Source organism: Orcinus orca, chromosome 14 (assembly GCF_937001465.1).
Source record: "Orcinus orca chromosome 14, mOrcOrc1.1, whole genome shotgun sequence".
Taxonomy (NCBI): domain Eukaryota; kingdom Metazoa; phylum Chordata; class Mammalia; order Artiodactyla; family Delphinidae; genus Orcinus; species Orcinus orca.
Window position 1 is genome coordinate 58,106,726 of NC_064572.1, and position 19,522 is coordinate 58,126,247.

Genomic DNA, 19,522 nt, shown 5'->3' on the forward strand with positions numbered 1-19,522 from the left:
CAGAGCTGGAGTTTATGCCATCAATGGGCAAATCCTATGCAATGTGATCTTCTGATACCCCTTCATAAGGATTCAGAAAGAATGTGAGAATCCCCAAATCTGGTGAGATACACAGCTTGGCCCCATAGGTCGTTCCTGGCCATGTATCAACAGTGGACAATGGACAAATCTATGCGGCTAAGCTGTTAGCAAATAGCAAAGTGGTCAGTAAAGCCTGTGTTCTCCTTGTTTGGAGTTTGAGGGGTGGATAAGGCTGGTGGTGTTGAAATGATGTTCTCAGGAGCCCCAAGGAATGTTGCTTGAAGAGACTCTATCCCACTCCTCATCCAGCCTCTCTTCATCTGCTTATTCAATGTCATGTCCTAGGCATCCCCGTAAAATCCTGGGGCCCCCAAATTTGAAACCATTTGACTAAGTGACCTCTAAAGTTCTTTACAACTTTAAAATTCAGCTGCCACGCACACACACAAACACACACACAATGTTTAAGTTATCTTAATGTTTACTTTTTTATTAGTGAATGTTTTAACAAAAAAGGTCAAATTTACTTTCACAATTATGAAGTTACTAACCATTGTAGCTTAAACACAAGACACTACTGGTCCATTTACAAAGGATGAATAGCCTTCCCTTTCTTGCCCAGCATGGAGGCGTTAGGAGCAGGCGTGCCTCATTGAAGTGAGGGGTGTGGGAGCCACGCAGAGGTACATCAATGGCACGTCAGACAATGTAGGGTGGTGGCGGGGGTATATGTAGGTGGTGGATGGAAGAGAAGGCCTGGATGGCTGGAATACCGGTTACTTTGAGCAAATAACTCAGCTGATTGTATAAATAAGTACTATCTATATGAAGGAAAAATATCTGAAAGCCAGGTTCATTACTGTTGGAAAAGATACAGACCTAGAAAGAAGAAAGAACCTTGAGGTATTGGAAATGTAGATTTCATTATGAACTTATGTTTTAAAATATATATAAAGAGATAAATATGGGAATAGTTATGGGGTGTGGGGGGATTGTGTGTGTGTTTTCTAGCTCTGTGTGCCTAGGAGACCTAGAAACTTCCAGTAGCATGAACACACTGAGCACACAGACACTGTATTTTAAATACCATCCTCCACTAAAAGGAAACCAAGGGCTTCTTGGAGAAAAGGCTGATTCCATGCCTGGGGCAGGAAGAAATTAAGAGAAGTCTGAAACATCTTGTTATGCTAGAAAGTAAGGAAATGCTCGAATGATGATGGAGACATGTCAGAAAGACTCAGGATTTGAGCTTCTGCAACAATTTGAGCTTCATTATGATAGTCATGGATTCCAATATAGTGGGGAGAATTTGCAATCTGTGAGTCTTTGCTGATTTAAGTGAATAAATAAATAAATAAATGGGGGAGAAGGGAGGGCTCATTCTTACCAAGGAAAGCAGCTAATCCATATAGAAGTAAGGGTGGAAATATAAATCATCATTTGGCAGCTCTCACAGGGGTAGCCGGCTGATCCAAGTGGTAGTCGTCAGCGGGAGGCAGATGGACAGAGGCTTGACGAGTAGCAGCATTTCAGGGCAATCACTGAACGACCTCCCCACAAAGCACTGATCAGTTATCAGGGGGCAAATGATGACTTTATGGTAGAGAAATCTGGGCACATGATCAAGATTGATAGGCCCAAGTGGTGCCAAGTGTTGATGTCCTGGGCCCTTTGTTGTGATGTACCAAGCCAGAGCCAGCTTCATTCCGGGGCATTCCTGCCAGAACAGCGTAACCCAAGTCTGGTCATGAGGAAATTTCCCACGGACCTAGGTCAAGGGCCATCCTACAGAGTGTAAGGCTGCAATCTTTGAAACTGCAGAGGACACGAAAGGCAGGGAAATATGGAGGAACCACTCCTGACTGAAAAAGACCGAAGAGACCTGAGAGCGAAATGCAGAATCTCCGCACGTAACCCCAGCCTCAAGCCCAGACCTACTGAATCAGAACCTACATTTTAACAAAATCCCCGAAGATTCCTGTACACACTTAAGTTTGCAAATGGCCGAGACTCTAGATCAGCGGTTCCTAGGCTTAATCAGAATCACTTAGGGAAACTTTTTAATAGGACAGATTCCTACCCTCCCCCTCCCCAGATCTACAGAATTAGACACGAAATGGCAAACTCTCACAGGTTGTTCTGATACCAAGCTACCGGTCTCGAAATGGTACTGCCCTATGTATGTGACCAAAGAGGGGTTCATTCCACGTGGGCCTGGAAACACAGATTGAAGAATCAAGCTAATCATCACCACAACTCCTACTCCAAGCATGGAGACATGATCCCAAACTAATATTCCAATGCAGGGGTGGAATGTACATAAATATTGCTGGCTCACGTTTCAGGAGTTTTCCAGGACATTTAAGTGGATTTGAAAAATACTTTTGAAAAGATTGTTTGTACAAACATCATACTCTTTCCAGTCCTTGTTTGGCATAGAGTTTAATCAGATTTAAAATGGTGAGTGTTCTTTGTAAGGTTATATATTTCTTTTCTTCTAGGGCATGTAAGACAAGACATCTGGGTTTTATCAGTAAAATACTAAAACATGTCCAGCATTTTTAGGAAATCTGGGCCTGAGTTTATAAGCTGCAGGTGTTGAATATATTTGATAGAAGGCTGTAGTCTATTCATTTAAAGTTAAAAGGAAAAAATTTTTGCAAACCGATTTTGTTTCAGAAAAATATTTGACTAAAACATGAGTTTCTGACCGTATCTTAGAAAATTAGGAGAAAAGAGAAAGAAATCTTTTAGCCAATCTTATATGAAAATGTCTAGTTTTAAGATTACTTATTTTTACATTATACACTGAACTCTCATCAACTCATAGGAAAACTTTCTTTTACGCTCTTACTAACATCTGTTAATTTATCTGTGGGCATAAATAGCATCCTCCTTTATTAGTTTCTTTCCTGCCACAAGAAAGATATAAAAATATTGAATTTAAAGAGTGGGGCTGGCAGACTTCCCTCGTGGCACAGTGGTTAAGAATCCACCTGCCAATGCAGCGGACATGGGTTCCATCTCTGGTCCGGGAAGATCCCACGTGCCACGGAGCAACTAAGCCCGTGAGCCACAACTACTTAGCCCGCGTACCTAGAGCCTGTGCCCTGCCACAAGAGAAGCCACGACAATGAGAAGCCTACGTACCACAACGAAGAGTAGCCCCCGCTCGCTGCAACTAACTAGAGAAAGCCCACGCACAGCAACGAAGACCCAACACAGCCCAAAAAAATTAAAACAAAATAAATAAATTTATAAAAAATAATAATAAATCTTAAAAAAAAAAGAGTGGGGCTGGGGTAATATAGGCATATTCTTTATGCAAGTCTAATAGAGCAGAGGCCAGTGAGGGGTGAGGGAGACAATAAGACATTAATTTAAAAATTGTAATTTCTAAATTCAAAGAAATACCACGTTAAATGTAGGTGCCTCACAAAACCAAATGCCATATCTGGAAGTCATTGGATGCATGTCCATTAATATTAATAACATTGGCTAATCTTTCTACTGTGCTTCTAAGTATAAGCACTTTCACCTTATGTCCTTTAACCCTGCAATTCTGTAAGGTAGGTGTTGCTGACAGGCCTGCTTGAAATTGAAGGAATAGAAGAGACAAAGTAATTGGCCCAGTATCACAGTTAGTAAATGTTAGAGCTGAGACTTGAATCTAGCACTTCTGACTTTGATCGTGGGCTTCCTACCCCCCACCCCCTGCATCTAGGAAAGGATATTTGTCCAGTCAGCACCCCAAACACATGGTCTTGGTTTGGTCTGGGCTTCTGTTCTGTTTTGTTTGGGTGTAAGATGTGCCACTTTCTAATACTTAAATGGAAGTTTCTACTTCTCAGTCTCCGTCATCTGTACCCAAAGCATTTTCCAAGTAAATATTTCTCTAAAGAGATTTCTTGAGCCAGATATGAAACATGTCTTTAACCACTCTGGAGTGGAAACTCACCCTCTCTCCACAGGAGAAGCAAGGCTTGTGTTTGGCCCCCACCCACTCCTGCCATGGCTTCAAGGAACCCTTAAACTATCAGACCCCAAACAGGTCAGTCACTTTTACAGGAACTGTCAGCACACCCCCAAAACTGTCAATAGCCCCCAAACTTCTTTAACTGACTCTCCTGAAGAAAACAAGTAGAACTTCAGCCCACTCAAAATCACTCCGAAGTCCTGCCAGCCACGTGGCGTGGCCCTAGTCTCCAAAATAAATCCCCTCTTCTGCTGGTCTGAAGCTCCCTCCAGCCTCCCCATGCCCAGAGTTTTGAATTCTGCAGCTCCTGTCCTTGGCTTTATGCCCATGAGCTATTCATCAGGGTCCGCAGCCCATAATCTGCCAGCATCACCGGTGAGCAGCCGCTGTCTCCCTTCCCAGAAGACACATCCCAACAGAAATCTTCTGGGAGGGCTCTTCCCACCTGCCCCCTCTCCTCAAGGAAGCAGAGGAGGCTTCTTTTTTGTTTTGTTTGTTTGTTTTGGCCGCGCCCTGCGTTGTGCAGGATCTTACTGTGCCCCCTGCATGGGAAGCGCGGAGTCTTAACCACTGGACTGCCAGAGAAGTCCCTTTCCTAGTTTGTTTTTGTTTTTTTAGAGGAGGCTTCTTGACTCTTCCTCGGACCTCTCCTGCCATCACTGAAGACAAGCAGCAACTGCACCAACTATTATTTCTCCCTGTCTTCCTTCCAGCCTCCCTTCTAGAATCCTGCCCCAAATCTCTGTGGGCAGGCGGCTGCCCACTGAGGGCTTCTCAATGTCCTGACTCTTCTTCCTTTTGTTCACCATCTCTTAGGCTCCCTGAGTCAGTGTCTTCAGCAATTCCTGCAGCTCCCAGCTCTCCTTCTCCCCATCAGACCAGGTTAACTCCTTGCTGGCACGTGCCGCTTCTTCACCCAGGCGGAGCCTGCCTCTCTGGACCCACGGATGGAGGGAGTGAGAGGGGGAGGGGTGGCGGTGCATCAGATCCTCTTCAGAGAGATAGCGGAAGCCCAGCAGATTGTGACTATAGGATGTCCTGAGGTCAGGAGACCTGGGGTCTAGCGCCGGCACTACCACTCACTAGCTAGTTGACCTTGGGCAAGTCACCTGACCTCTCTGGTTCTCTTGGGTTTCTTCATCTATAAAATAAGGAAAATGAGCTAAATAACCTTTAGGATCCTTGATATATTCGTTGGCACACTGTGTAGTAGAACCAGATGGCTCAAAGCCAGTCTGCTAGGCTCTTTCCTCAGGACTGCCTTGGCTATGAAATGATAATTGCCCACATGCCTTAATCTCCTCGTTTTGGATTTTAAGGAAAATCTTCTTTGTGTCTTGGTTTATAGAATTCCTACAATAATATATTGATTCTGAATTTATGACACCTGTTACAAAACCATATGCTGCCATTTCTGACTATTTCTACCTCCTGAAGTCCACTCACACCGTGCAGTTTCTAGTGATGGAGGAATGTGTTCTCAGGTTGAGCAGATGCAGGCCGAGGTCTCCAGAATTACCAGTGGAGACGAGCCTCTGGCTGCATCGTCTCCAGGCTGTAGGAGCTCAGATAGACTGGTGCCAATATTCCAGGATTTTTCTAGATGCTAGTATTCCTTTGAAAAAATGTCATATGGTATAAAGAATATGGGAAACTCCGAATATTAGCCCCTTCTTGGAGACTTACCATGCACATTAGCATATTTAAAGCTCTAAGAAATCCTGCCAGTGAAGAAATCTTAATTTATCCCAGCATCCCCCAAACCTGTATGGCCCCAGACACTTTCTTCACAAAATCCTGGTAGAACATGTCCCCAGAACACAGTTTGGGGCACATTACCACAAAATCTGGCTGACCTGTCTCTATCTGGGGCTTTGGAGCAGAAAGAGAAAACTACAGCTGCTGGAATATTTACTGAGCACCTACTGTATGCAGAATAACATGGGAACAACTCAAAATTGGCACAAGGGTCTGCCTGCCAAGACTTCGAAATCTAAAGCTGCAGATGGACAGGCACACATGAAGAAGCATGCCAGTCAGCGAACAGGACAAATGAAGTGTCAGGTACAGTGTGGAAGTGCTGGAGCCAGGCCCCTGGGCAGTCGTCTGCTTCCCAAAGTGAATTTCTGCACACTCAGCTGTCAGGCTCAAGATCGTTGCTTTGTGCCACCAGGGTAGTTACCATTCAACCAGTTGCATGACCTCATCAAAGGACAGTCATTGTTTATTTTTATAGGTTAGGTGGTTGGGGAGGCACACCAAGTACTTTTATTTTGTGCTGGACATCCTAGAATTTTTGCCTTACATGTACAGCCCTGTTGGGTTTTATTTGGAATTGGGATCTATTCTTTCCCTAGAAAAGGTGACATCCTTCTCATGAAGTAAGAAAGGTATTGAACTGGCCAGTGTCCCATGCTGTTGTTTAATTCCAATCTGAATCAAATGTAACTGCTGTCCAATGTACCTGATGTTTCCTGGACAAAGGACCCTGGTTTCTCAGGGCAGCTGCCCCTTTAGAACCTATCTTTGACTCACTGCTATTTTCCAAGCACTTCCCCTCCTACCAAACCATATCCACAAGTCCTCAGACAGCCCTTGCCCACATCCTCCTTCCCCATCTCCTGTTTCCCACCCCTCCCTACCAACTCCGCTTAGACTTTCTTTTGATACTTTTTTTCTCAACTTTTTTCTTACCCCTTTTCTGCCTTCCTTCTACCTCTCCTTTCTGGCCTCTTTAAAAGAAGCAAAGGATCATTCTTTCTTAGAGTTTAATCCTTGGGAACTCCCTCTCTGCTAAACAGAACAGAGAAGCTGGCACTGTGATACGAAGGCCAACGTTGTTTCCACAAAGAAACATCTTTGAAGAAGGAGCTGCTTATTCTTTTTTTTCATTATCAGTATTAGTTGACATTTATTGAGCATGTACTCTGCTCCAACCACTAGAGCACATTACATATATTTATTGTGTCTTTTATTAGTTACCACACACCACCCCCCTTATGGCAGGACATTTTATGGGTGAGAAATTGAGTCTCAGGGAAGGTAAGAAACTTGCTCAAGGTCACAGAAATAGTGAAAAGCAGTGCCAAGCGGTGAACCTGCATTTCTTTGGCTTCAAATCCAGTGTTCTCCCTTCTCTCCCCCACCTCCCATTGAAACAGGGACGCTAAAGAGGCAGAATTCTGGTTTTCATCAGATTTATTCCCTAACAAGTTCATTCACAGAAGCTCACCCCTACACACATGTACTGCACAGACGGCAGATTTAATTATCTTCTTCTTAGTGATCCATTATATCTACCAGGGTCCAACCGGGCAGGATGTCATTGATCTTGGTGGGATGCCAATATCCTTTGTTTCTTCACACAGACTTGTCTTCAGGGGAACATAGGCCAACACATGCAAATGATTTTATTCCCCTCCCTTCTCTCCTTCCTGCTTGATCGTTGGTATCGGTTTAACTGTTGGTCTCCTGTTACCTGCTCACCATCCGCATTGCGATTGGCAAACATTTGCCATTGGGCCCTGCAAGTGAAATAGTGACTTGTTGGGCTCAGTTTTCCTTTCCTGTGACAGGTGTCCACCTGCCCTGGGACCCAGAGTGATTCACAGCAGGTCTCAGAACCTCCAGACCTGTTCGGTGGCCCTGGAAGACAACCTTCTCTCTCTCCCTTTTCCAAGCAGTGTGGCCTGCAGCCAGTGAGTTCCCCATCGGGGGACTTAAGTAACCTGGGAGGCCATTTCCTGAACATCACTCAGGGCACCTCAGAATGGTCCCAGCTCATTCCAGAGCAGACGAGAAAGCCATCACTACCCTAACTCTCTGATGCCCAGTGCTCTCAGGGAAAATGGAATCTTCCAGTCATGGGCCCAAATGCCCACAGGCCTTCTATGCCATGGCTCCCAGAGTATCCTTTCCCAGCACAAGCCTCTGAGCCTCCTGGGTGAAGAATAAGCAGACAAGTGATTATAGGGTGGGCTTGCAGCCTCCAGATGCCCTGGGCACTCAGGCCCTTGGACACTTCTGGGAAGGGCAGCACTGACAGGGAGTGGGCTGCTGTGCTTTGTGTGGGACTCAAAGTAAGAAGTTACTGAGGACCCACCACTCGTGCTGGACCCTGTGCTGGGAAATAAATGAGTAAAACAATGCCTGCCTTCAAGGAGCTCAGATTCCAGGGACAGAGGACAGGGGGAAAGTGGTCACAGTGCAGTGATAAAGTAATTTTGATTAAACATATGAGGATTCAAGAAAGGCTTCCTGGAGGAGGTGACATCTGGGCTGTTTGGCAGTCAGTTGGATGAGGGAATGGAAGGTGAAGGAAGAGTCAAGGACTGGGATCAGGGTGTGCTTGAGGTGGCCTTGGGCCCTCCAGGTGGAAAGGTCCAGTTAATTTTTGGATATACAGGACAAGAGATAGATATTCGGAGACAGCAGCAGAGAGGTGGGTAAAACCAGGTAAGTGAAAGAAATCATCTAAGAAGAGGACGTAGCATAAGAAGAGATCCAAGAAGGGTCAAGGACAGAGCCCCAGGAAATACCAGCATTCAAGAACCAACTTGTGCCTGCAGAGACAGTATTATGAGCCTGGGCTCTGGGCCTGGGCTGCCTAGGTTGGGATTCCTCCCTCCACAACTTACTAGCTGTGTGACACTGGGAAAGTGACTAAACCTCTCTGTTTCCATTTCATCTATTAAATGGGATGATAATGACATACATTTCATTAGATTGTAGGATTAAATGAATACATGTTAAGTACTTAAGACAGTTTTTTTTAATGTAATATCTGCAAAGAAGACAGAGTATTTAAGTAGACTTTTTTTTAAAATTAAAAAGGAAAAAAGAATAGGCAGAGAATAAGAAATGGTACAAAATGTAGTAGGATTGGAATGTCAGACAGATGAGTGGCGGGCAACAGTGAAAATTAATGCTGGAGGTGTAAATTTAGATCAGATGGTACCGTGCTTGAAGGCCAAAAAAAGAGGTTTAGAGTTTGTTCTATAGACAACTGTGATGCAATTTGAGAGTATAATCCAAGATGTGTTTAGGGCTTCTCCAGAAACCACCTTCAGGTGCCTCCTTTTTTCCGTCTGAGTCTCTCCTAAACACAGTCATGGTGGAACCATGCCAAGCAGGACCAGGAGTTCAAGAGACTCTTCTGCACTCACTTCACATCAAGGAGGATGCCTGAGCATGTGTAACTTGATGGCCACTGCATCCTTAGTACAAGACCCTGACATTAAGTCCTGGCCTCTGCTTCAAGGAGCTCACACTTGGGAGAGATTGGTTCAGGATAAGGTACTAGCAATACTCCTATGCATACATATATGTAAATATCTACATATGTATATGGGATTGAGCAATTTAAATAGAAAAAAATGGTTAATTTATTCCTAATGAGGAGTCAGGGAAGCCTTCGGAGAAGAGGAAATATGAGTTATTCTTTTAGGACAGGCTGTGCTTGGGGCGCAAACCCTTCTCAGGGCAACCACAGATTCTTCCTGGTTCGGCCTTGGGCTGCTTCCTTCCTTGTAGTTAGGAAGTGGAACTTGGAGACTCCTCTCTTCTGAATTTCTGTGCTCTGCTTCCTGGAATTCAGCTTCTCTACAACTCAGGTAGCAATATTAATAGTAGTTGTAGAAGCAGCAGGTGGCCGCAGTAGTAAACATCTATTGAGCCCTTAACTACACACTGAGCATCACATTGAGGTCTTAGATACAGCCTCCAGGTTCATCCTGAAAACAGTGTTATCAGGTCAGTATTATTATTCCCCTTTTACTGAAAAGGGAATTGAGGCTCAGAGAGGGTAGGTCGCTTGCCTCAGGGATCTGGGCAGGGTAACAGTGGAACTGGGAGTTGTAGGCAGGTCCACTCAACTCCGGTGCCCATGCTCCCCACCAGCTATGCTATGCTATCTCCCTCTGGCTCCTCCTTCCACGTTCCAAACCGGTGGCAGCCCCAGTCTCAAGAACAGTCACAGAGGTGGTGACTTATAGTATTTGACAGGTACTACAGAAGTGATGCTTTCCTGACTCGAGGTTCAGGGGCGCAGAAAGGAACACCGAACCCCTGGGATAGCTCTCAACTTAAGTGTATATAAGAACACCAGGGAGTTATCTAAAAATGCAGATTCCTGGGCTGCAATCTTAGAGAGACTGGTTTCTAGGTCTGGATGCGGCCTTGTAATCTGCATTTGAATAAACACCCTACCACCACTGTGGAGACTTTGATGCCGGTGCTCCATGTTGTGAGGAGTACCGCCTGGGCAGGGGTAGTGTGTGTGTGCACGTGCGCGTGCGCACGCTTGTCAGTGTATTGCCTGCACGTGCATGCCACATCTTCTAGTTCAAGGGTTGTTCTAGTAAAGCTCAGTGGAGGGCGGGTATAGATGTGCACTGCATATAACCCACTTCAGAGGAGCTTTGTCTAGAGAGACTTTCATTGCCTTCTTTAGATTTCACCGTTTGAGGCTGGACTTAGCAGTGAGGGTGACCAGATACCTGTTACAAAGGATCATCTTTCTACGAAAACTTCTGCTCAGCATGTTCAAAAAAACTTCTTGGCAGGAAGTCATTTGTCCCCTTTTTCTGGACCTGGGAACAGCAGTAGGAAGTGTTCAGGCCTTTTCCCAAATATAATATCTGACCATTTGAAGGCTGAGAATCCTTTCTGCCTACGGCCTCCTGGGACTCTGAGTGGCCTGCCTGCTGGTCAGGGGCACCGAGCATCCCCACACTGGGGATGTGGGAAAGATGGTCTCTGCCCTCGAGGACTTAAGGTCTGGGGGGGAGACAGAACAGACCCATGTGAAAGAGTCAGGCACACAAATATAACAAAGCTAAGCCAGATGTAAAGCCACACAGCTGTGAGAACCCAAGTGCAGACGTGACGCTGCACTCAAGGTCCGACATTCAGTGAAGGAGAAGCAGGAGGAAGTTGCACGTGGGGCGTCGGTGAGCCATCGGAAAGGCCTTCCCAGGGGAGCTCACGTGCGTTCATTCATAGACTCTCCTTAAGCACTTACAGTGGGCTCTGCTGCTGTGAGCACGGCAGCCCCAAAGTCAGCCTTTTAGGGAACACGGTGCTGACTGTCCAGGGAATCTGGGGCACCACGTGATGCACAGCACATGGACCCAGCCCAGGTGGGACATCAGGACAGGCCTCCTCAAGACAGCAAGGCTTTCATCAGATTCCTGAAGGCGGCCCTGCCCCTGACTTTAGGGGATTCAGCACGAGGTACAAAGGAAGGCCCGCCTGTGGCCTTCCCACCTCCTCTTTCCATCCTGGCTCGTATGCCTGTGTATCGTGTGGACACCTCAGGCCTCAGGTGTAAACTCCATCAATACACCACCCTCCCCACTTGGCCAGCCTTCAGGCCTAGAGTTATGATCTACCCTCAGGAGGACTGATCTAGAAAACAGGCCCTTGCCGGCCTGGAAGTGAGCTGTTTGGACAGGGGATTGGGAATCCTGGGTCTACAGGGGTGAGCGATCTGGAGGTGGGTGCACAGCCAGTGGGCAGACAGGTTCCCTCCTCCCCACAGACTTCTCACTCTGGGGGGGAGCACAGCTGGATGAGGGCCAACATGGGCCTCTGTAGCTCAGGGCATGGGCAGGGGGTTGGACTGCAGGTCTAAGCACAGTTCTGCCCAAAGGATGAGTCGACATTAGCTAAATCAAAGGTGGAGGGATGGGGCAGAGGGGGGCTTCCCACAGAAGGAACAACCAGTGCAAGATCCCTAGGGTAGGAAAAGCCTGGTTCACCTCCCTAAAAGCAGGAGTGTAGTAGAGAGAGCCGAGGTGAGACTGGAGAACAGACAGGGGCCTCAAGGGCCAAGATAAGGATTTGGCTTTACAAAGGACACAGGCAAGACATGGTGGGCCAGGGAAAGGTCATTTTGAATGGAACGAGAACATTCCTCCCAAACGAAGCTTGTGTGATACCAGTAAGGCATTTGATGTGGGAAGAGGGAGCAAGCTCTTCACTTTGGCTGGGCCTCAGAGTACTGAGAAAGGCCTGAGAAGGAAAGAAAAAAAACAATTGTGGAGGACTTGTAGGCATGTAGGAAGGGGTCAGGGTCATCAGGGTAAGCACAGAGCCTCTGGGAGGAATGCTTAAAGAATTAGGCTGGGAGCCAGATTCTCTCTTTATGCTGTGCTGACCATTGAAATAAGGCAAAATAATCTGTCACATTTAACACCTTTCTGCCCTAGGACTGCTCCCTATGTTTGAGTCATAGTACTGTACATGTATGCGATTTTTGTGTTTTTCTGTGTGATTTCAGTGTCCTGAAATTCTTTCTGGATTGGCAACACATCCCCTTGTCCACTTAGTAAATATGACCATGTTTATGCTTTGGGCTACATTTTACAGTCATCACTGAATGCTCGTTTCCTTTTCGTGTCATTTATTTTTTATAATTGTGCTGACACTCTCGTTACTTAATGCCTATGGAATTATGAATACATTAGGCCATGATAAGAATTGTCCCTGAAGTCTGTAAGCAGATGTTGGGGTGTGTGTGTGTGTGTGTTTGTGTGTTTGTAATAACAGTGCTTACATAATCTCAATAACCAAGCCCTGGGGACTCACACTCAGAGACAGAACAGTTGGCTTAAATTAGGTTTCCATGTGAAATATGGTATCACTATTTTTTTCCTAGCCTTGTGGGAAAGTATATGGAAAATGATTTGACTGATAGGAAATAAATCTGGATGTGTGATCAGGACTGAGGCACAAACCGCTTGGTGGTCTGTGTCTGCTCTGTGAAGCAGGTCTCTCCAAGGGAAGATATGTTAACCCTTTCAGGTCATTGCACTAATAAGTCACTGTGTGGGACCAAAATAGCCTGAAAGTACAGAGACTTTGCAAAGACACTGATTTGCCATCAATTTCAACAGGAAAGGAGCTAACGCCATAGAAAAAATATAGCCAGAGGCCTCAAGAACTAATGCATCGGGTGTCTTTGAAGAACTATTTTAACTTTTCAGGGTTTCATTTGTATTTTAAGGAGATGGATTTGGATTTCCAGCTCAGAGTCAATGATGTTATGATTCTGAGTGTTTTCTGATGATTTCTTAGAGCAGGATAGGGCTTATCGAAACTAATCACACCAAAGGAAGAATTGGTTAGAAGCATTAATGACACTCAGTCTTTACTGGCAAAATAATGTCTTGGTCTAGAGAGCCAGAGTTTCACCAGCCTGGTGACTTTTAGCTGGGTAACCAAGTGAAGGGAAAGAGCTTGAGACAGTGAGCCAGGGATTGCTCACAGCTGCAGGAGAGGGGCTGGTTTTGGGAATCCCAAAGGGCTCCTGTGTGCTCAAAGCAGTCCCAGGAGATCAAACGAATGGTTATCTTCTTCCAAGAGGCTCTTAATTCCTTGCAGGATGATCTGGACTACGGCTTGTCCTAGGGGTCTGATTCCAGATCTGTCCTCCTGATGTTTCACAAGAGTTCAGCCAAGTCCAGAGCAGGTAGAGGTCGGTGGTGCCTGCTTAGAGCTCACTGGGCTCGTGCGGGGCTCAGGGGTGGCAGGTGGCCCATCACATTCTGCTTCAGCAAATTTCAGAAGGGAAGAGACTGATTGTTACTGCAGCGCTCCTGGCTGCTACCAGATTATAACCCTGTTTTAGCACTGAAACTCTCTGTTGCTATTTCCCTATTTGTTTTTGTGTAGGGAGAGGAAAGACATGTTCAGCATCAATCTCTTCTGTTCTGCTTTTTTCATTTTTTTAATCATTTTTTGGTACTCTTCTCGGTACCTTCTCCTTTGATTCCATCTCTGTCTTCAAATGTGCGTCTCTTATTGAGTGCTTAGAAGGACCTACCAGTGCCAAGTTTACAAAAACTAGCTCCCTTCATCAGCTGAAAGAGCACCAGCCTGGGAGTCCTAGCTTTGACATCAAGAATTGTGACCTTGGCAAATCATTTCTCCCATGAGCCTTGGATTCTTGATCTGGAAGCATGGGGTTGGACTGCCCTCCGCGGTTGCTGCCAGCACTAAATGCCACTCATTCCTCTCATTTTATTTGGAGGGAGGGAGTCAGGGAAGTGGTTGCCTTAGACCTTGAACTCTTTTTTCCCTGCAGGCTTCTCTGTTCAGGCTTCACTCTCGCTCAAGCCAGGGAAATGAGTTGCTCCCCAGGTTTCAGCACTGTTGCTAAACCAAGTACAACTAATGGGCCATGTGGGGTCAAGACCAAGGCTTTGATCTATTAACAACTGAACTTATCAGCCCAGACCTTAGCCAGGATGGAGAAAGTAACGTAAGTGAACACTAGTGTTCCAAGCACCAAAGTACAGGTAGCAGCAAAATAATCTTAGCAATTAATCAAAGGATTTTGAGGCTGCATACCATAAAGGGGGGACTTTAGTGGTAGATTATTATTAAATATTATACTCCAGTCTGTGTAGTAGAAAAGACAAATCACACTAGACTAAATTTAAGCCTAGAGCAGGAGAACAGTATATACATTAGGCATTTAGTGAGTGGTTAATAGGGACACCTCTGGGCCACACACCTCGGTTCAAATTCAGGCTTTGCCACCTATTGGTTGAGGACCTTGAGCAAGTCTCTTAGGCCCTCTGTCCTTCATTCGTCATCTGTAAAATGAACATAGTTATAGTTCCTGACTCTTAGGATTGTTGTGAGAGATACATGAGTTAACATATATGAAGTGCTATATTGGTTCTATTTTTTAGTCATTTGAGGAGCATAATAGATAATGTTTTCGTGAAAGACAGTTCAAAAAATTTTTTTTGCATTTTTTCATTTAATATTACGCATTTTATTAATTGATAAATGGACTTTCATTTATGGGCTGAGTGCATTGATTGCATTTATTCTTGCTCTTTTGGTCAAATACATTTAAATCATAGTTATCCTTAGGCCTTGTTTTCTTATGGTCTCATGGAATTTTATAGCTGAAAAGAGATTGCATAAATTACCTTTCAGCCTCATTTTAAAGATGAAGCTGAAGAATACAGAGAGGTTAATTCCATTGCAAAGCAGTGATGGAGCTAGAGCTTCAATTCAGTCTCTTGGCTGGGTCCTTCATTTCCTCATACTAAACTGACTTTTTAAAAAAAAAAAAACATTTTTCTTATGGAAACGTATGTATCAAGCTTCCAGCGCATGGTTTCAGTGGACGCCCCTCTCTGCATTCTGCAGGTGAGCTCCTGGGTGACATGGCTGATCCTCACGGCGGGCTCCATGGAGGAGAAGCGGGAAGTCTTCTCGTATTTGGTGCACGTGGCCAAATGCTGCTGGAACATGGGCAACTACAACGCCGTCATGGAGTTCTTGGCTGGCCTCAGGTATGGGCGTTGGGGAATATGGTCTTCTGGGGGGTTTCCTCTTACCAGCTGCATGGCACTGAATTAATTGTCTGGGTAACCATATTTACCCAAACCAGACAATTAGTCGTGATTATTTGGGGGAAATAACCTCTGCTAGCGCCACAATCCGTGTCCCTCAAAGAGGCTGCAGAATTCAGAAGTCATGATCCTAATTCACTGGGTCTGCTCTGATCCCCTGCTCTTGGCCAAGCTAAGTATCTGATTGCATAACTCCATCAACCCCATCACTGACCTGTTTCTTCCCCTGCCTGCCCTGTAAGCCCCACTGTTACCTATCTCTTCCCAGCTCTGCCTTACGAATTACCCCAGCACTATAAGCTCCCAACTACTGACTGCCCTTAAAAATAACAGTGGTCACCACTGATAATAAGCATTGAATAATGTTAGCTCTCATTTTTATTGAACACTTACTATGTGTCAAGCATTGGACTAAGCATGTTCTATGCATTAAATCTTTTAATTCTTAGAACAGTTTTTGAGGTAGATACTATTATTATTCCCACACCATACAAAAGAAGAAACTTCTAACTAAGGTAAGAAGAAATTAAGTCATTCACCCAAGGTCACCTGGCATGGCTGGGATGTGACTGCAGGCCACCTTGAGTTCAGAGTCCGTGCCCTTAACCTCTGTGATATCCTGCTCTTACGCCTTCTCCATCAAGCTAATAATAAGATCACCATTCTGCCAATAAAGCCTCCTGCCTTGTTCCGTTTCAGCTTCAGTTACCTTGCACAAAGTAGCTGCTTCTCACTCTTGCAGGTGAAAGTGTGGTGTGAAGGAGACGAGTATGAATGGTCGAATGAGAATAGCAGAGAATCAAATCCTGGCTCCCCCCACCCCCGAATAGCTGTGTGATCTGGGCAAGTTACTTGACTTCACTGAGCCTCAGTTTCTTCATCTGTAAATGGGGACAATAATGAAAAGCACCTACCCCTTTACATAGGATTTAATATGATAATGTAAAGTGTTGAGTATGTGTGTCCGGCATGTAGTAAGGCTCCAGAAAGAGGACCTGTGATTGCTGCTGTAGTTGTCTGAGATTCACCTTCCCATTGAGGGTTCTATAAATCTATAGATGGATCTATAAATAGATCTTGCTTCATAACACTTCGAGGTTTTTCTTTGATTCTCCAGGCCCTACATAGGGATTCAGGGTTGGGGGTGGAGGGGAAAATTCTGAGTTGGAAATTTTTCTGTCCTTTTGAACTTTCTCAACTAAGAATAAACTCAAATGATCATGTCATTGGCATTTAAAATGGTCACACAAACGCACCAAGCATAGCTCGAAAGAAGGAAAAATACTGGGAGAATAGGAGGCTTTATCCAGATGATTCGGTTCTCTTTGTGATAAATTTTCTACAAAGAATTTGTGTTACTTTTCTTAAAAAAAAAAGAATGATCATATTATGATAAAATAGTTCTATTTTAATGGTGCTTATCCTCTGTATTTGACTGGCAAACTGGTGCAGGCTGTTGTCTGGGGACTTCACGTCTTCTCTTCGGGATGTCACTGTCCTCACAGCTTGGCAGCTGTCTCCCTCCGCAGTGAATGATCCAAAAGAACAAGGCTGCAGTACCTTTTGTGTCCTGGCCTCAGGAGTAATACACTGTCTCTTCTGCCATATTGGACTGGTCACATAGGCCCAGCACTGATTCATTATGTGTGGGGACCACACTGCAGGAGGACGTGTGGATCTTTGGAGGTTGGCTGCCACATACCATGTATTAGAGCAGGGGTCTCCAACCGATAGTGGTCCATGGCCTGTTAGGAACTGGACCGCACAGCAGGAGGTGAGTGACAGGTGAGCGAGAGAATCTTCATCTGTATTTACAGCTACTCCCGATCGCTCGCATTACCACCTGAGCTCCACCTCCTGTGAGATCAGTGGCGGCATTAGATTCTCATAGGAGCTCAAACCCTACTGTGAACTGCACGTGCGAGGGATCTAGGTTGCGCGCTCCTTATGCGCATCTAATGCCTGATGATTTGAGGTGGAGCTGAGACAGTGACGCTAGCGCTGGGGAGCGGCTACAAATACAGATTATCATTAGCAAAGAGGTTTGACTACACAGAGACTATAATAAGTCAATTGCTTGCAGACTCATAGCAAAACCCCATCAGTGAGTGGCAAGTGACAGTTAAACTGCATCTTACGGAGTAGACTGAACATAAGCCACATAATTCAGGTGTCATTGTCTCCCATCACCCCCAGATGGGACCATCTAGTTGCAGGAAAACAAGCTCAGGGCTCCCACTGATTCTGCATTATGGTGAGTTGTATAATTATTTCATTATATATTACAGTGTAATAATAATAGAAAAAAAGTGCAGCGTAAACGTAATGCGTGTGAATCATCCCGAAACCATCCCCCCCCGACCTCTGTTCCGTGGAAAAATTGTCTTCCACGAAACCAGTCTCTGGTGCCAAAAAAGTTGGGGACCGCTCTATTAGAGACTCTCTTGATACAAGAATGGCCTCAGAATGACCCGTGGAGGCCTTGGGTGAATGGGACTTTTAGACCCAACTTAGTTTGAATTCAAAATCCAAGAAGTCCATAGAGTCAGGTAACTCTTTCTTAGGTGAGGAATAACCCCAAACGAGCTAACCTCACCACTGATTCCTGGGCACCCCAGACCCACTGCTACCTAGTTTCATGCTCCTATATTTGGCTTAAAACTGAACTGATCTTTACAAATAGATGGGTAAAAGTACCAAGTTTAGTAGCTCTTCGGCTGGAACAATATATACAGGAGGTAAGTTGCTAGATGTCCTTATGAGAATGATCATGGAGGAAGAGCTCATGTGTGTACTTTCAAGTTTGAAAATATTTAGATTACAGGTAATTGAACTACACCAAGATAACTGAAAGTTTTTTATTTTTAAAACGATTAGATGAGAAGGGGGCGCTTACTGTTAAGTGACTGCTTTTCTGTATACTTTATACATTTTACTTCCTCAAACTAAATTCTCAGCTGTTTACAGAAAACAATTAGAAGTACAAAGATTTACATATAACAAGATTTACTCAATTTTAATGTCAATATAAAATAACCCAAGTGTCAACTACACTTCAGTTTTAAAATAATAAAATAAAATAACCCAAATGAACAACAATAGAAAAATGAGGGAAATAACATGATGCAGTCATACAATGGAATATTATTTAGCCACCAAAAATTATGTTTATAAACATTTTTAATATCACTGGAAAACAAGTAACATAAGATACGTAAAACTACGTGGGAACAAAGCGGTCTATACCTAATAACCTCAGCAATATTTATACAACAAAATTTATTAAATGTTTAGACCAGAGAGACACAAATACAATAAATACTGGAAGGAAATATACTTAATGTCTGTGGGTGGAAGAACTACGGGTGGATTTTCTATATTTTTGGTATTTTCCAGGTCGTCTACGATGGGCATCTACTCCCTTTATAATCATAAAAAGAAATAGAGGTTTTTTAAAAGTGTCAATTCTCAATCTAACAAAAAATCATTTGATCTTTACTGAGGTTTGTCTTTTGCCCCCCAGAGTACTATGACGGCTCCATTACTCACGGAAAGAAGGATGATTAAATAATGAGAACCAAGTCTCATTCATGTATTCACTTCATTTATTTAAACCTCTACTCCATGGCCCCAAAAGGACTCTCACCACCTTATAAGGAACTGGTTGTAGAACAAGCTGAACTTAGTGGGGTGAAATCAGGAGACAATTTTATTTTTCTGACCTCACTGTCTTTCAAACCTGCCAGTTGGCTCTCCTTCCCCTAACTCTGGGTCGTGTCTCTGGGGACGCTGTGTCTTTCCCCGTCACTTCTGTAGTTAATAAGCAGTCTCATTCACCTACGCCCATGAGCGTGAATGAACCTGAGAATCGTACGGCAATGCCACAAAAGCAGGTTGCCTGAGAGTTACCTACAGCGTGACACCGTTTGTATGAAGTTTAAAAATGCACAAACAGTTCTACAAACTGCTTAGCGATATCTGCGTGTGTTGGGAAAGTATCAGGAATTGTAAGGGAAGGAGAGCACTAAAGTCGCAGTTGTGGTCCCCTGTGGTCCCCTGTGGTGAGAGAGGGAGGAGGATATGCTCGTGGAGGAATCCATTGGGGCCTCAATCATATTATTAATGCTTTATTTTTTTAAACTGAGAGGTT

The 19,522-nt window shown here is 44.6% G+C and overlaps 1 protein-coding gene across 1 annotated transcript in view; it reads left to right on the top strand.

Moving 5' to 3' along the window:
- The window catches only part of PLCE1 (phospholipase C epsilon 1), a 317,578-nt gene that overhangs the window by 222,054 nt on the left and 76,002 nt on the right, over positions 1–19,522 (top strand). Inside the window, exon 5 of the mRNA XM_004268360.3 lies at positions 15,167–15,312. Within this exon, the coding sequence (XP_004268408.2) occupies positions 15,167–15,312 (146 nt within the window). The remainder of the gene's footprint in view (positions 1–15,166; positions 15,313–19,522) is intronic.